Source organism: Eleutherodactylus coqui, chromosome 3 (genome assembly GCF_035609145.1).
Source record: "Eleutherodactylus coqui strain aEleCoq1 chromosome 3, aEleCoq1.hap1, whole genome shotgun sequence".
In the NCBI taxonomy this organism is placed as follows: domain Eukaryota; kingdom Metazoa; phylum Chordata; class Amphibia; order Anura; family Eleutherodactylidae; genus Eleutherodactylus; species Eleutherodactylus coqui.
In genome coordinates, this window is record NC_089839.1 from 144,655,876 (window position 1) to 144,671,830 (window position 15,955).

The 15,955-nt window shown below is 42.1% G+C and overlaps 1 protein-coding gene across 1 annotated transcript in view; it reads left to right on the plus strand.

The window, feature by feature from the left end:
- The window catches only part of GRIN2B (glutamate ionotropic receptor NMDA type subunit 2B), a 302,881-nt gene that overhangs the window by 137,039 nt on the left and 149,887 nt on the right, over positions 1 to 15,955 (plus strand). The window contains exon 2 of the mRNA XM_066594564.1: positions 3,970 to 4,568. Within this exon, the coding sequence (XP_066450661.1) occupies positions 3,970 to 4,568 (599 nt within the window). The remainder of the gene's footprint in view (positions 1 to 3,969; positions 4,569 to 15,955) is intronic.

Below are 15,955 nucleotides of genomic sequence, written 5' to 3' on the forward strand. Positions count from 1 at the left end.
ATTTTGTGTCCAGTACCGGTAACATATAGATAACGTGGACTATAGGGCCGTATAGTTCCTGTGTAATTTTTGCCTCCCAACCTCTGAACTTCTGCCTGTAACTAGTGCTGTAACTACTGCTGTGAATGTACATGTAATTACCCGTTTAGCAACGTTATTCAAGTAAAGTTTTACTGGGCCTCATCCATTCCTGAGGACCCGAGGTGCAATACACTTGGCCAGTGTTTATTCATGCGCCATGCACGAATGCCAGTGTGTGGAACAGTGGCATCACGAACTGACGACTACTACCCCCTCACCCTGAGGACTACAAACCCCGATATCTTTCCTTCCCGTAACTCCCTCGGGGAATTTTTTCGGTTGGCAGTCACTTTCAGGCTATATATATATTTAACCCAGACTGCTGTAGTAGCTGCCATAGCCCAGGCGGGTTAGGACAAAGTCTGTGTCAGTCTTTCTGTCTCCCCCCCAGCAGCATTTCCTGCGTCTCTCCATGCACTTATATAGGTAGCAGGAGACAGCAGCAAGCACATGTCCACTTCATTTTCTCTTATCCTTCTCAGTTACCAGAGACACACTTCATATAAGAATAGGCAATGGAGAGTAGGTTAACAGGAAGGGAGATCCTTAGTGGCCAACACTTTAGAGCAATTTTTCAGTTATCAGGAACTTTTGCTAGTAATCACATTGGCTATTATATAAGGACATGTCTATTTACAATGCATTGTCTATATAATTGTCTAGATAGTTATTACGTGTCAATTTAAAAGAGATAAATTGCTATTTTGTTACAGTTTCTTTTGTGCATCCTTATAACTCACTTAAAGGGAATCTGTCATGTACTTTGTGCTGTGCTCACCGAGGGCGCATAAAATAGTGACAGATATGCTGATTCAGCAGTCTGTCCCTTACAGGGTAACGTGCAGCAGTTTTTAACAACTTAGAACTTGTTTCTGTATGTTTCTGCAGCAAGAGGTGAGTTCAGTTTATTCTTTAGGACTTAAAAGCCCCAAATCTACCCTGGCAGTATTCTAGCTATTAGGGCTTATTTAGACAAACATGTTTTTTCCCCTTTTGTGGCCATGATAATGACAGCCGCATAACGGGATGAAATGAAACCACCAATTTCAATATATTTCAGTGGTTTCATTTTCACTACCTCTTAATTGTACGGGTGAGAAAAGATAGGACATGCCCATCTTTCCCGTACATAGTGAATACATGGTGCAGCACCAATCTTCCAAACTTTTTTTTAAACTCCTGCACTATGGCATAGGCCGGTGAAGGGGATGAAATTTACCTCGCTCAGGCACCATTACGCTCCATACCAGCGAGCGTAGTTGCGCCTACTGCCGTTTGAGGCTGCCCATATGCTGCTTACTGAGAAACCACTGATCAGGGTGGATGGGGGCTACTGGCCCTCATAGACTCATCTCTTACTGGGAGCTGCAGAAACATGCAGAAACAAGCTGTGAATTGTTATAAACCACTACGCATTATCTTTTAAGGGACAGACTGCTAAAATCAGCATGAGGGCTCTTTCACACGGGCGCTGTCTGTGGGCATAAGAGTTGCGTACAGAACACACTTCTTAAAGGAACCAATGGGTTCTTATAGAAGCGTTGGCATGGACGATTGTTAGATGGACGGAATCTGCGTGTCTAACAAAGATAGGACATGTCAGTGCAAACTTACATGTCAGCTCTGAGGTGCGGGCAAAGATAGGGCCTGTCTTATCTTAGCTGCGTGCTTCACATACACTCCTATGGGAGCTGGAAGGCCCGCAGCCCGCACCATGGATCGTGTGAATGGGCTACTTCAAAGTAGTTAGAATCAGCCCATTCATGCGTTCTTTGGAGTAACGTAGCTGCTGCTATACTGTGGGCTAACAGCGCCCGTGTGAAAGAGCCCTGATTGTCACTACTTTATGATGCCCTTTAGTGAGCACAGCCTAAAGTGCATGAAATGTTCCTTCACTACTTCTACCTTGGCCTTTATGTCACTAGCAGTGGTTTTTAAGCACTACTTACCTTCAGAGGTTCCCATCTTTTCTTTTATATCACATCAGCTCTAAGTCATGGGAGGCTACTGGGACTCACCTTTAAGGGTAGGACATAGAATACCCAGATGGCACACAGGCCTGCAGCTTACAACAAATACAATCATTGCTTAGAAAGATTACAGCGAGGGATTTTTAAAGAGTGGCTAAATAATATTTGTGTTCTTTATATTGTTCGAACCAATAACCTTCACTGGAGTGGTCTATGCTCAGTAACTTCAATAGTTTTAGGGCTTGAAATTCATATGCTTAAAATAATAATTTACTTAAATTTTAAAACATCTGAAAATATTATAAAACCCAAAAAGAAAGCCAGTGTAGATGCTCCGGTGGTCCTCTTGGTCTTTGTACACAAGTGAACAGCATGTGACCACTGTAGTCAAGCTGTGATGCAAATAGTATTACAATGGCCATTGATTGGCTGCAGTGGTCACATGCTGTCCACTTCCAAGCAAAGACTAAGAGGACCACCGATGCGTCTGCACTGGACCACAGTTGGAAAGAAGAGGTGAGTAAGCTTCCTTTTTAATTTCATAATATTTGTAGATGTTATTAGAGTCTCGTGAGGCGCAGAGTGCTAAGGCAGCAGAAATACAGTCCTAAGCCATCGCTCACGACCTCAAGGTTACAAGTTCAATCCCCGCATGGTTCAAGTAGCCGGTTCAAGGTCAACTAAACCTTCCATCCTTCCGGGGTCGGGAAAACGACTACCCAGCTTTGTGGGGGGTAATAAATAAATTACTTGAAAGCTCTGCGGAACTAGTTGGTTTTATACAAATCGCAAGATTTGTTTTTGTTTTTTTATTTGCCATCTGGATAAACCCTCTTATATAACTTCTTACAATGTGAGTGTATAATGTACAAGTAGGAAAGTTTGACTAAAAGTCATACCAATGATCACCACGTATGGCCAACTTCCTGGGCCGCCAGAAGAGAATAGAACTGTCATTTTGGTATTGAATATCTCCACCCACTTGTGGTAATGAGATGTCCCCCAGAGTCATCACAGCAAGCTGAAAAGTAACATGTCCTTAGTTCATCAGCTAGAACTGTACATCTACTGTGATGACCTCCAGTGTCACGTAGGAAAAAAATATATATTTATGCAAGCAAAAACATGGGAAAACTTAAAAATAATAAAAACAATTACCAACAAAGTAAGAGAAATGTTGGCAGAATAAATTGAAAGTCGTTAAATGCTTCTTATATTATTCATATTATGCGTAGGTATTATTAACTGGTCCCACGGAATCATTGCTGAGGACTAAAGAGTAATACCCTAGAGACATTGCTGAACATCTTCTAGACAATGGAGCTCCCTAGGTGTCCAAGGAAATGTACGCTCTGAGCAGTTTAATTGCCGGGGCTTCAGCAGCAGATGTAAAGACATCATATACTAAATCTGTAATAGCAAGTAATTAATTTTAATGTCGTCATCTTAACATGTTTTGTGCTAAAAAACATATAGGTCTAAGTGGACATGAAACTACAGAACAGCTTTTATCTTCATTTTTTAAATTGGTTATTACATGAGTTTTTCCACCAATCAGATGGCTAGATAAAGCATGATTCGAGGGCCTTCCTACTGGGATCCCTACTAGGATGAAAGTCCCCAGTTCCTCATCACCAGCACAACCTCAATGACAGTTTAATGAAGCAGTGATTGAGCATGTGAGCTGCTGCCCCATCCAAACTCCATGGGAGGGAAGTTGTGGAAGCTGGACTTATGTAAAAAAACACCTATTTCATGCTTTTAGAAGTAAATGCATGTCTATACCAAATGTATGTCGAATTATGCAAAGTATGCCATCATAATTGTAGAATGACCCATTATATGAATAATATGTGTCTTTTCATTTGAAACGTGAATATTATTATTATTTATTCCATTTGGTTTCTTCTCATTGCAGGAAGAATCTTCAATGTTCTTCCAGTTTGGGCCCTCCATTGAACAACAGGCTTCGGTTATGCTTAACATCATGGAGGAATATGACTGGTACATTTTCTCCATTGTCACTACCTACTTCCCTGGATACCAAGACTTTGAGAATAAGGTGCGGAGCACTATTGAAAATAGCTTTGTGGGTTGGGAACTAGAAGAAGTTATACATCTGGATATGTCTTTAGATGATAATGACTCTAAGATCCAAAACCAACTCAAGAAGCTCCAGAGTCCTGTCATCCTGCTGTATTGCACAAAAGAAGAAGCCACCTATATATTTGAAGTGGCCCATTCAGTGGGATTGACAGGTTATGGCTACACATGGATTGTACCCAGCCTTGTGGCTGGAGACACTGACACTGTGCCGGCGGAGTTCCCTACAGGACTGATCTCCGTGTCCTACGATGAGTGGGACTATGACCTTCCTGCTCGCGTGAGAGACGGGATTGCTATAATCACCACCGCTGCTTCTACCATGTTGACTGAGCACAAATCCATTCCACAGTCCAAGAGCAGCTGCTTCAATATTCAAGAGAGTAAACATGATGATGCCCAAATATTAAACAGGTAAGACATGAAACAGTGTTTTGTATTCTATGATTTGAGTTCCATATCAATGAAGAGCTCCGGAGTCATCCTGGAAATTCTACCTTCTAACAATAGACATCATCTAAGGTGTTGGAATGAAATGACAAATGTGACAAATATCTGTTCCATACAACTGCAGTTGCAGGCAATGGAGGAGTGCGTTCAGTACTTAGATCCTTATGTATAGGTTGTTGGGTGTTTCTTCATCTATAAACCGCTTTAAAGGGAACCTGATGCCTCTGAACAGCACTGTAAACTAAGTTATAGTGCTGCTCAGGGAGGTGGTAGGTACCCGAGGCATGTATTATGTATACTGACCCGCTCCCTCCTTCCCACACTGTCCACCGGTGAATTACATGCATGGTCTGAAAATCGGACTCTTTTCAGCCTGCTGTGCATGCGCTCCCTCATGGGTCTCTGGGACTGTGCACACACAGCAGTCTGAAAAGAGTCATGGTTTCACACCAGTACGGACTTCACCAGCAAACATCGCGGGAATGAGGGAGCTAGTGAATATAAAAAATACATCCCTCGACTCCCCATTACCTCCCCAAACAGCACCATAACTTAGTTCATGGTGCTGTTTGGAGATGACAGGTTCCCTTTAAGTAGTTGTGGTTATTAATACTTTTTCTAATACCTTTTTTTAATACATTTGCATTGAATACATAAACAAGCTTTAGTAAATCCAGACTCATGTGGTTTGGTGTAAAGTACTGAATAAGCTAAAAAGTGGGAGCATGATCTTTGGATCAGGGAGTGACTATGTGTCTCCCACATTGTTGTACCTGTCCTTTGTCCCTGCTCTTAATATTACACCTGCCATCTTCTCTAGACTATTGTGTCTTTCTTTGCCTTGACTCTTGGTTTGACGTGAGGAGTGGTGCAAGATGACTGGGTCTGAAAAAAAACTTTTGCATTACTCTGTTGGACATTGGGTCAGAAAAGGTATCATTTCTCCTTAAGGAGACGCCTAGAAGGTGTAAGGAGACTTATAAGGCCATCCATGCTGCTCTTGGGAAATATGCAAATGGCAAATGGAACAATACCTCTTCAGCACCACCTATTGGAAGGCAGCATTCCTGCAAGTCAATGTCAGAGTTTTTAGACAAGTATTGTAACACTGACTGGGAATTGTAAGCCAAAGCCAGAATCCATACACAGACAGCTGTTTTGGGGTGATTGCCCCTCATCAGTGTGCAGTAGGTTTCTGGCTTGGCTAGCGAGAGGCTTTTAGATGTGGGTCAGGAGGGGTATCATCTGTCCTTAAGGAGAGCACCTAGGAGGTGAGTGAGGAGGCTTATAAGGCCATGCATGCTTCTCTGGGAAATATGCAAATTGTAAAATGGAACAATTGTATTGGACATTGTAATGCAAAAGTCTTATTTCAAAACTGGTTATTTATCAGGACATCTGGAGTTTACATATGGAAGGACACAACAGTACTTTGCACACTCCTAAATCAGCCATGTGAACTTATGAAATACTGTACTTGTAACTGTGACCTATGATCTCACAAATTCTAATTAAACAAGATTGTCCTGTTGACTATATGTTAGCCTGATTACATAGAGTAATAACAGCAGTTCATAATCCCCGAGTACATAATGACTTGAGTATATAAACCCACCCCAATGCGCACTGATACTTCACGGCTAGTAGGAAGAGTTCTTTGCCCACTGGTTCTTTCATCCAAATATGCAAAATCTCACATAATCCCAACCTGCAAGAATAGTCTTCTCAAACATAACATGGAGTCAGTGCAGTTCCATTAGCTTCCTCTGATCGACCCTTCTACTCCCTAATCAGCTATATACTGTATTATACATTTTTCTTCACACGGGTTAAGTCTTTATTCATTCAATTTGCAGTGCTTTGGGTGAGAGTGTTTGATATCTGATCTCATTAGATGCAATAAACATATTCTCTTCAGTTCAAATCAGTTACATTTTGGAAAATATCAAGCCAGATACAAAGTCCATTTTTGTATTTTTATGTTTTTGCAAACAAATGATGGACATATTTCCAGGCAATGTGTCCAGTGGAGCTGATGTAATGAAATGCTTTTCCTGCAAGTGTGGGTGGTGTGAGAAGTCTGTGCATAGCAGCTGAGCCACCCTGACCCTGAATCTTGTGATCCGGCCCTATTTAGCAACATTTCAATGGTGTATCCCAGGGGAAACCCTCTTGTCTTTTTGGCTATTTGTTTTCGCAGTGTATTTCTCCCAGTGGACTTGTCTTCCCATTGGTCTTATAGTTCACACTTTTTCAGTAATTTTTCTTGCCCAGTGACATCTACATTTCAGATGGAGCATTCTTAGCAGTGCTCACTGCTTATCATATAGTATCTATAAAATGTTTTATGACATCACTAACTATCACCCACGTGGTATTAAGAGGACGAGAATAAGACTCCAATATAATGTGTCTATGATAGTGAATGCCACCATGTATAATCCCTTTTATAGTGTCTAATGGAGCATTTGTACAGAATACAAAGAACAATCAACAAGGGGATCGGAACATTCAGTTCTTCCAATAGATTCTGAATATTTATAAATATAACAGTTTCCAAATCTTACTGAGTGAAAGAACAATTGTGTTCTATCCAAGTGTCATTTTTGATGTGATTGTGGCAAAAAAGTATTAAAAAACTTACTGCCCAAACACACATTTTAAATGCCCCGCTGTAAACTCCTGTTAGTCCCCAAGGGGGTTAAGGGAGCCCCTGTGGAGATTAACTGAACCCTTGGGGTTCCCCTCATTCCCACGGGGACTAAAAGGAGTTTACAGCGGGACATTTAAAATGTGCTTCTAGGTTTAGTGGTGCCGCTGCTGTTTGGAATTCCCTTGGTCGTCAGAAATCCTCCCAATGACTTGTAATCTTCTTCTCAGATACAGCTCATGCTCCCATAGGAGTCTATGGAGACTCCTGCGCAGCACGCACCAAAGATAGGTCAGGTCCTATTTTACTTGCAGCACGGACCTTAGATGCGGGCATTGCAGTCACATGTCCTATCTTTTTCAAAAGTTTTTTGCGCGCCTAAAATTCTTTCTTCTGAACATTTCTATAGGAAACCATTAGTGCGTATTATGTTTGAGATGTACGTGTATGTGATAATTCGCAGGCAATCAAACACATTGCCTAATGCTGTTTCAGTCATATTTGTATGTAAGAATTGTGTAATATGTGTGTGCAAAAAAAAAAAAACATAGCATGTTCTATTTTGCCACGTATTACATGCGAGAGAGCCCATTGTGCTCTATGGGCGTGTAAACAATGCCATCCTTACGCGATTACATTGTGTATGGGTGGCATTTATACGTGCCATTGCGACGCGACAGTGTGGGAAATTTAAACAAGTGAAAAACAGTAAGGTTGCGCATGGCAGCATGCCTGAGATACACTGTCATGCGCAGTACAATATGGCTGCCATACGCTGTCTCACTGTCGGCTCCGCAGCGGTAAAACCCTATGTGCATCAATGGTTTTGTTTTCACTCGCGATATTAAAACTACCTGCAAGAAACATAGGACAAGACCTACCTTCCCGCTTTTTCTTTTAAACTCGTGTGGAATAACGCAGATTTTGAAAGGTAAAAAAAAAAAAGATTGTTACCTCGTTCATTCGCAAACCATGCTCTGCTGCGGCGAACGTAGTAGCGAATGCGCCTATTTGTGCCTACAAATCAGATGCAGCGTGTCGGCCAACACACACCGGAAATGCAAGCTATCACTTAAAACTTGTAGTTGGCACCAGGAGGAGCCGAGGAGACTGATCTGTACAATAGTTTTGTGGAGTACAAGGCCACATTCACACGACCGTATTTGCACACGTAAAATTTGCACGAGCAATAGGCAGTGAATAGAATCCACTCATTTCAATGGCTTTATCCAGCAGCGCATATTTTGCGTGCAAAGTTCCATTGTGCAGTAAAACATGTTCCAGCCTCCTGCGCATTTGTGCAAGAAAGGAGAACATTTTGAAGTCATAAAACTAATTGGCCATTTCACTGGCTGAGGGCATTGTTGCATATTTTTTCGTGCGCACAAAAAATACCACAAAAACGCATTTGTGTGAACAAATATGCGATGCCTGATGCGCAAAAACATGGACACAAATGTGTACACAAATAAGCATATACTCGTGTGAATCTGGCCTTATTTGTAATTTATTGATTGAAATCTTTGCTCTTTCTATGCTGAGTAGTCCAGTGAGCGGTCCTAATTGGGAATTAACAGCTGTCTCTGTATGCATGCTCACACAAGGAGGCTATAAGTCCCCCGGTGAGACCGCCCACTGGACTCCTAAATCCTGAGCAGAGAAAGAGCAAAGATGTCAATTAATAAGTTACAAGTTATATAGAGTATCTTCCCACCAAACTATGTGTCAATCTGCTCAGCTCCGCTCGCTCCATAACTTGATGTTAGTAGATTCGATAGCATTTTCATGGTGACGCGTTTCCTTTAAGTAAATCTAAACCGATTTATTGTGAGGGAACCAAGAACTTTATTAGGTCCCAATTATTAGGGCTTTGGCAGACAAGTGTGTTACGCAATACACGATTTTTTTGATACAGTAAACAAGTGTATTTTTTTCTTGTGCCTGCGAAAATATACTCAGCTTTAGTGCAGGCACCGCTCGGGGGATACACGCCATCCTGATTTAAATGGCTAATTAGCCTAACGCGGTGCCAGTGATCATGGTATGCGCTCCGCTTAGCGCATACCACTGTGGGCAGATATGCGCGTTTGCTCACCTCTAGAGATGAGCGAGCGTACTCAGATAAGCACTATCCGCTCGAGTAATTGGCTTTATCCAAGTATCGCTGTGCTCGGGTCTAAAGATTCGGGTGCCGGCACGGAGCGGGGAGCTGCAGAGGAGAGCGGGGAGGAACGGAGGGGAGATCTTTCTCTCCTTCTCTCCCGCCCGCTCTCCCCTGCTCCCTGCTGCGACTCACCTGTCAGCCGCAGCGGCACCCGAATCTTTAGACCCGAGCACAGCGATACTCGGATAAAGCCAATTACTCGAGCGAGTAGTGCTTATCCGAGTATACTCGCTCATCTCTACTCACCTCCCATAAACCTCTACGCGGCTCTTTGGTACTGTGAACACACATAAGATAATGCACATCCTATTTTTTTGTGTCTGCAAAAACAACATGTGTAAAATAAGAAGTGAGAATAGACCCATTGAAATCAATAGTTTATATTCTCCACATTCTGCAAAATTGTGGCATAACACATTCGTCTGTTAAAGCCCTTAGTCAGTATTTTGTGGATGAAACAATCTGACACACACAATCACCTCATTCTCGCAACTCCTGTAATTCTGAGCGCTCTCTGTGGCAGCGTATTGCATGACTTCAGTTTATTCTTACTGAAATATTTAGAAGCATTGTGTTACCAAACTACTAATGACCACTTGTCCGTCTGTATGTATGTTTGTGTCTGCTTCTAATGCTCTGCCCCTGGTGATGTCATCACAGGTCTTACAGTATATATAAAGCACAGAGTCTGACTGACAGAAGAACAACACAGTTAGGGCTCTTGGAAGGGGAGGACAAAAATAACAAAATGAGAATACAACTAACCCATTATTATCTCAGACACAACTCAGCGGTCCTCACAGAAGACACTGATCTATAGCCACTACAGAGATCCAGTGGGCTGAAAGACGTGCAGTGACATCACTACTGTTGGAGGAGCCATTCTAGAGTTTCGTAGAAAATACTGTATACTGGATAAGCCAAAAGCCCCTCCCCTTGTGACGTCTTAGCTCTATTTCCCTGGTGACATCAGCACAGGTCCTACAGAATATATAAAACACAGAGCTTGACCGACAGGAGAAGAACAAAGGTAGAGCTCTTGGAAGGAGAGGACAAAAATAACAAAATAAACACAACACAGAGGTCCTGACACGAGACACTGACCTATCACCACCACAGAGATCTGGTGGGCCGAAGGACTTGTGGTGACATCACTACTGTGGGAGGAGCCATTATGCAGTTTGGAAAGTACTGTATACTAGATAAGCCGACAGCAGCCACCAGGACCTGTGATAATGTCACTGTCATGTGATCACCTGTGTGGGTGGAGTCAGGGATCACATGATCAGGGGTGATCACTGTATCCAGGACCTCTCTGTGTGTCATGTGCGGGAATGAGGATGGATCAGCATAGATGTAGCAGAGCTGTTTGTGTCATGTGAGAATCAGGATGGATGTAGTAGAGCTGTGTGTGTAATGTGTGGTGTCACAATGGATGTAGTAGAACTATGTGTGTAATGTGTGGTGTCACAATGGATGTAGTAGAGCTGAGTGTTTGTGATTTGTGGAGATTATAATGGATGTACCATGTAGCACAGCTGCGTGGCGCATTATTCCACCAGAAACACTGGTACTATAATTTCCTAATAATTACTAGTATAATATAAAGCACCTTGTCGCAATTTTATTTTGCATAATTAAATTTGTAATCATTTACAATTTTCAGCTTTCTATAAGTAACTTTAGTTCTAGCTGTCCATTATTTATATCAGCTGTCAGACTACATTCACACGGGTGAGTGCGATATTGCGCTTATTAATGTGTATTTTACCTGCGGATTTGAGGCGTTTTTATGCAAAAAGGCGTCGGATCACTTCTCTGAAATCGCTGTCTTCTGGTGCGTGTTTTACGGGAAACATCACATCATAATTGCATGCGCATCTCACAGCATTGCAATGTTTTTGACTACCCCATTGACAACACTGGGCGATGCATTCCGATGGACGCGAAAAAATAGGACATGCAACAATTCTTCACCTCCCAGGATCACTCATGTGTATGACTCCTTTCAAAAGAATAGAGTTTATATTCGCATGAGTTCTGTGCATCTTGCAAGGTACAAAACTCTTGTGAATGTAGCCTTAATATACATGCCACCATGTGGCTTTTTCATGTGTTGCTCCACGTCCTGTATGTGGGCAATTATACCATTAAGGTGGCTTCAGACAGTCGTGTTTGCGTGCATTTTTGCACGCATAAAACCTGGCTTTGCAATACACAGAGAATAGAACCCATCAATTTCATTGATTTCATTCTCATGAGTGATTTTCTTGCACGCATTACTAATGCACGCAAAAAAAGGGACCGGCTCTGTTTTCCTGCTTGCTTGTGCATCAAGAGCCCCGTAGAAGTTCAATATGCAATATGTTGCGCAATTCCATGAAAAAGTATACATCTGGACCTCATTAGGCTAAAATAGCCCTATAAATCATGGGATGGGTGTGTCAAGCGTGCATGGGAACTGGCCTTGAGCAAAAAGGACAGCAAGAATCGTTGATACGCACCCAAAAAGACCTTGTTTACTGCGCAAATATGATGTATTGAAGCATGCGAAATTGTACATATGGTCGTCTGAAGCTGCTCTACACAGAAATATACAAATTTATGTATATACCTGCTAATATATGATCACACGTATACACTCTGCTCCGTGCAATGTAGCAAACTCATATATATATCACTATGGAAACTGCTCTCCAAAGAAAGGAATACTTCCTGAAAATGCCTCTAAACTTGTTCAATGCCATCCCTTTAACAGGAACTTGAAGTTGTCTATCATTTTGATTGGTTATGAGATCTGTTTCCATGACAATATGACTTTGTCTGAGGTTTTGTAGCTAAAACATCCATTATGTGCACTTAACTGTTGCAATATGCAGTTGCACTAATATATACCTTGTTGTCATTGTCTCTAGTTTATTGCATGGCGGTGACCTGTGCTGCGCGGTACGGCTTGGCGCAGGTGGATCTCAAAGTAATAGAGATACAGGCACTTTGAGGACCTGCTGACTTTATTCCCTTTCTTTCCACTCATCCTTCATCCAGATAAGTTCCCCTTAGGTCTGGCTCTCAAGGTGTCAAGTGGGTGTTCCCTACTGCTCACTCTCAATGAGTGATGTCAGACTTTATTGACAGCATGATGTCACCCATTGAGAGAGAGTGGTGAGGACCGTTCATTTGACACTTTGATAGTGCCAGGCGTCAGACAAGAAGAGCCCAATCAAATGAAGGGAGGTGAGTGTGCAAAAATAAAAAATACAGGGATAGAGCCAACTCCGATGACTTTGTCCACTGACAAGCACTTTCATGCTATTTATATGTGCAATATTATATCTGCGGTGTTGTTTTCAGAGTTGGGATCAGGGGCGTAGAAAAAGGGTTGTGGGCCAAGGAACAAAAAGTTCAGCTTAAGCCCCCCCCCCCCCCCCCCTCCTTATGACCGCCTGTGGTCCATTCAGAACTTTCAGCTGCATCGCTGGGTCTCAAGTAGGCCACTGATGCGGCTCCAGCCACGGGGGGTGTTATTAGACTCTTAGGGACACAAGTCCTAAGACCTGTTTTGTCCCCCTCATCAAGTAAATGATACACATGTAGATCTATCTATATAATGCAAGAGCTCACAGCAGTCCCAGAGTATAAGGCAAAATGTTCATTACTCGCCCTGTGTGGCATTTCAGCCCATTTACTGGGGCTTTTTAAAGTGACTGAAATGTCACACTGGGTGAATAAAAGTATATTTGCTAATACCCTGTGAGTGCTGTAAGCCTTTTAGATTCCATGCTTGGACCCAGGAGCGGGGTAATGGCTGCTGGCACAACATTCGCTATTCTATACTGTACTTTATACTGTGCTGTATCTTTGGTTGAAAAAAAATAATATACAGAATATATTACACAGCAGCTCAAGTCTAGTTAGTGTAAATAATATAGTCACCATATAATAGTGCGATACCAGCTCTACACAGCGATAGTGATTACAGTGCAGTTACCTCAAGTGATCACAGGTGACGTCTCCTCTGTTTGGTGTCGGTTTCTTTTCCTCCTGTATGTAGATAATGCCTGCCGTAAAGGCTTCTTTGAGTTACAGCTTGTCTCTGCACACTCTCCCTGTCATGTTGTTACCTCTGATCCTGTCACCGCCCTCCCATAGTAATAGTGCCCCATTTTGTGCTCCACAAAGTAATAAAGCCATCTGTGCTCCTCAAGGTCTACAGCCCCTGTGCTCCCAAACAAGGGCTGGCCTCAGGGTAAATGTCACCATATGCACTGCACTCTGTCACTGTTCTTCACATACCAATTTTTTTCTACAGTTGTGGATATTTTAGTAAAATATTATGGATGAATTTTTATGATGTTTTTACATAATGTGTTTTAGGGTACATTCACACAATCTGTGTATCAGTGCAGATTTTCATGTGAATTTTGGTGCAGATCCCTAACAGGCTTCACTTCTTTTATTGTTTCCATCCTTTCTGCAAAGGTTTGAAAGTGCCTGACCAGAGCGGGCTGTGAATGGAGCTTCCTCTGCTCCTGTCTCTTCCAGTGTCTCTCCTGCACCTCTGTCCAGCTCAGTCTCTCCAGCCCCCGGACCTTCCGCACCTTCAGTCCAGCAGAAGCCACTGTCCTTTCTTCACTATTCTGTCATGGTACAGCTTGCTTTCAGTTAATCTATGCCGCTTCCAGCACAGCATAGCCCAACTCCTTCCATGCTCTGCTCATACTTTAAGCATCCGAGATAGGGGTAGGCATCAGGCTATGCTGTGCAGGAAGTCACATAACCCAACAGAAGCAGGCCTACCAAGTGGTGAGGAGAAGGGGGCTGGAGTGCAATTCCTTCTGTACATAGAAGAGATGAATTGGAGCAGAAATGCCAGAGGTGGGGCACTCTGGGGACTGCAGTGAAAGTTAATATGGTAAGGGGGGCCTGAAGCCTCCTACAGCTACACCACAGATTAGGATTCAAATTTTTTGACAATGGTTTACTACCCACTAAAAATGGTAGGGTTGCATCACACATGTACTACAGATTACTCCTCCTCTGTATCTAAGAGTTTTAACTAAATATCATGAAATCCATAAACTGTTTACAATATGAGCAAAATATACTACACTGTATCCATTATATTTAACAATTTCCAATTAATACCCCAATAGAGTACTTAATACAGTTATTTTTAATTACCTCCCCATTATGCTACAATATAGTTCTTAAAGAAAACCTATCACATTGAAACTGCAGTCCATTCTGTCGGCAGCATGTTATAGAGCAGGATTAGCTGAATAGATTTATATCTAGTATCTATACACAGATAGTAGTCACTCACTGATAGCGTTGCTGAATGGACCTCTACCATCAAATTGGGCTGAGATTTGAATTAATAAATTACGAGTTATATTAAGTCTTTTCACACAAAGCTATAAATCGATCTGCTCAGCTCCCCCAGCTATATAACATGATGTCTACTTACAATCTGGACAACATGTTCAAGATGACAGCTTCCCTTTAATTAATACATGACTCGACTGACACCCTGGCATATAGATACCACCATTTAGCTGCTTTAAAACATCGCAGCTACAAACATTAGACAACACGGACGAATACACCGGCAATGTTTTAACGCAGCGGGAAAAGAAAAGTCAGCTGGAGACTCCCATAGGCTTCTATGGGAGCTGCTGCAAAGGGAGAGGGAGGGAGTTTAGCAGAGGCTGGCACTGCTAAACTATGTCAGCTGGCTCTATTGAGCTATTAGAAATGTTTAGGCTGGACAAAAATTCTAGGCTGCGGCTCCTATACGCCGCACCCAGCCATATGAATGGCTAAAAAAGTGCAAAATTTTAGCCGCTCACGAGTAAGAACACATTGCCTGTGTGAAGGAGGCCTGAAGAAGACAGGATTTGAAGTGCAAGCTTCACAGAAGTTTTGATCATTAAATAAAGGCACACAAAGCCTGGTTACTAACAAATCTGTTCTTCTCAAGAAAGACTGGTTAGTGTGAGCCATGCCTCAATGTAAAAAACTTTCAGAAGATCTCAAAGGATGTGTTGTAGAGAGACATAAAGGTGGAAAAGACTACCAAAGCATTGCTAAAGTCTTGGATATACATCAGTCTGCAATTAGGCATACTATGTAAAAATCTGGAAAATTTGGGACTACTCCTACTTTCCCTAGTAGTGGACATCCCGTTCAGATCAATTCAAGAGCATAATGGACAATCATGAAAAAGGGAAACAGCAAAAGACCTACAGAGGACTTCACAAACGTCAAAAACGTATTTTCAAGTATTCACTATTAGAACAATATTGAATACGAATCATGTTGATGGAAAGACACCACAAAGGAATTTGATGCAGTCCAAAAAACACATGTTAGTCCATCTCAAGTTTGTTCAAGATCACCCTGTTCCACAATACTTTTAGGAAATGTTCTGTGGACAAATCAAGACAAAAGTGAAACTTTTTTAACAAAAATGCACTATGCTACGTTTGGTGAAAAAAGAACATTGTACTACAAACATCAAAACCTCATGGCCACTGT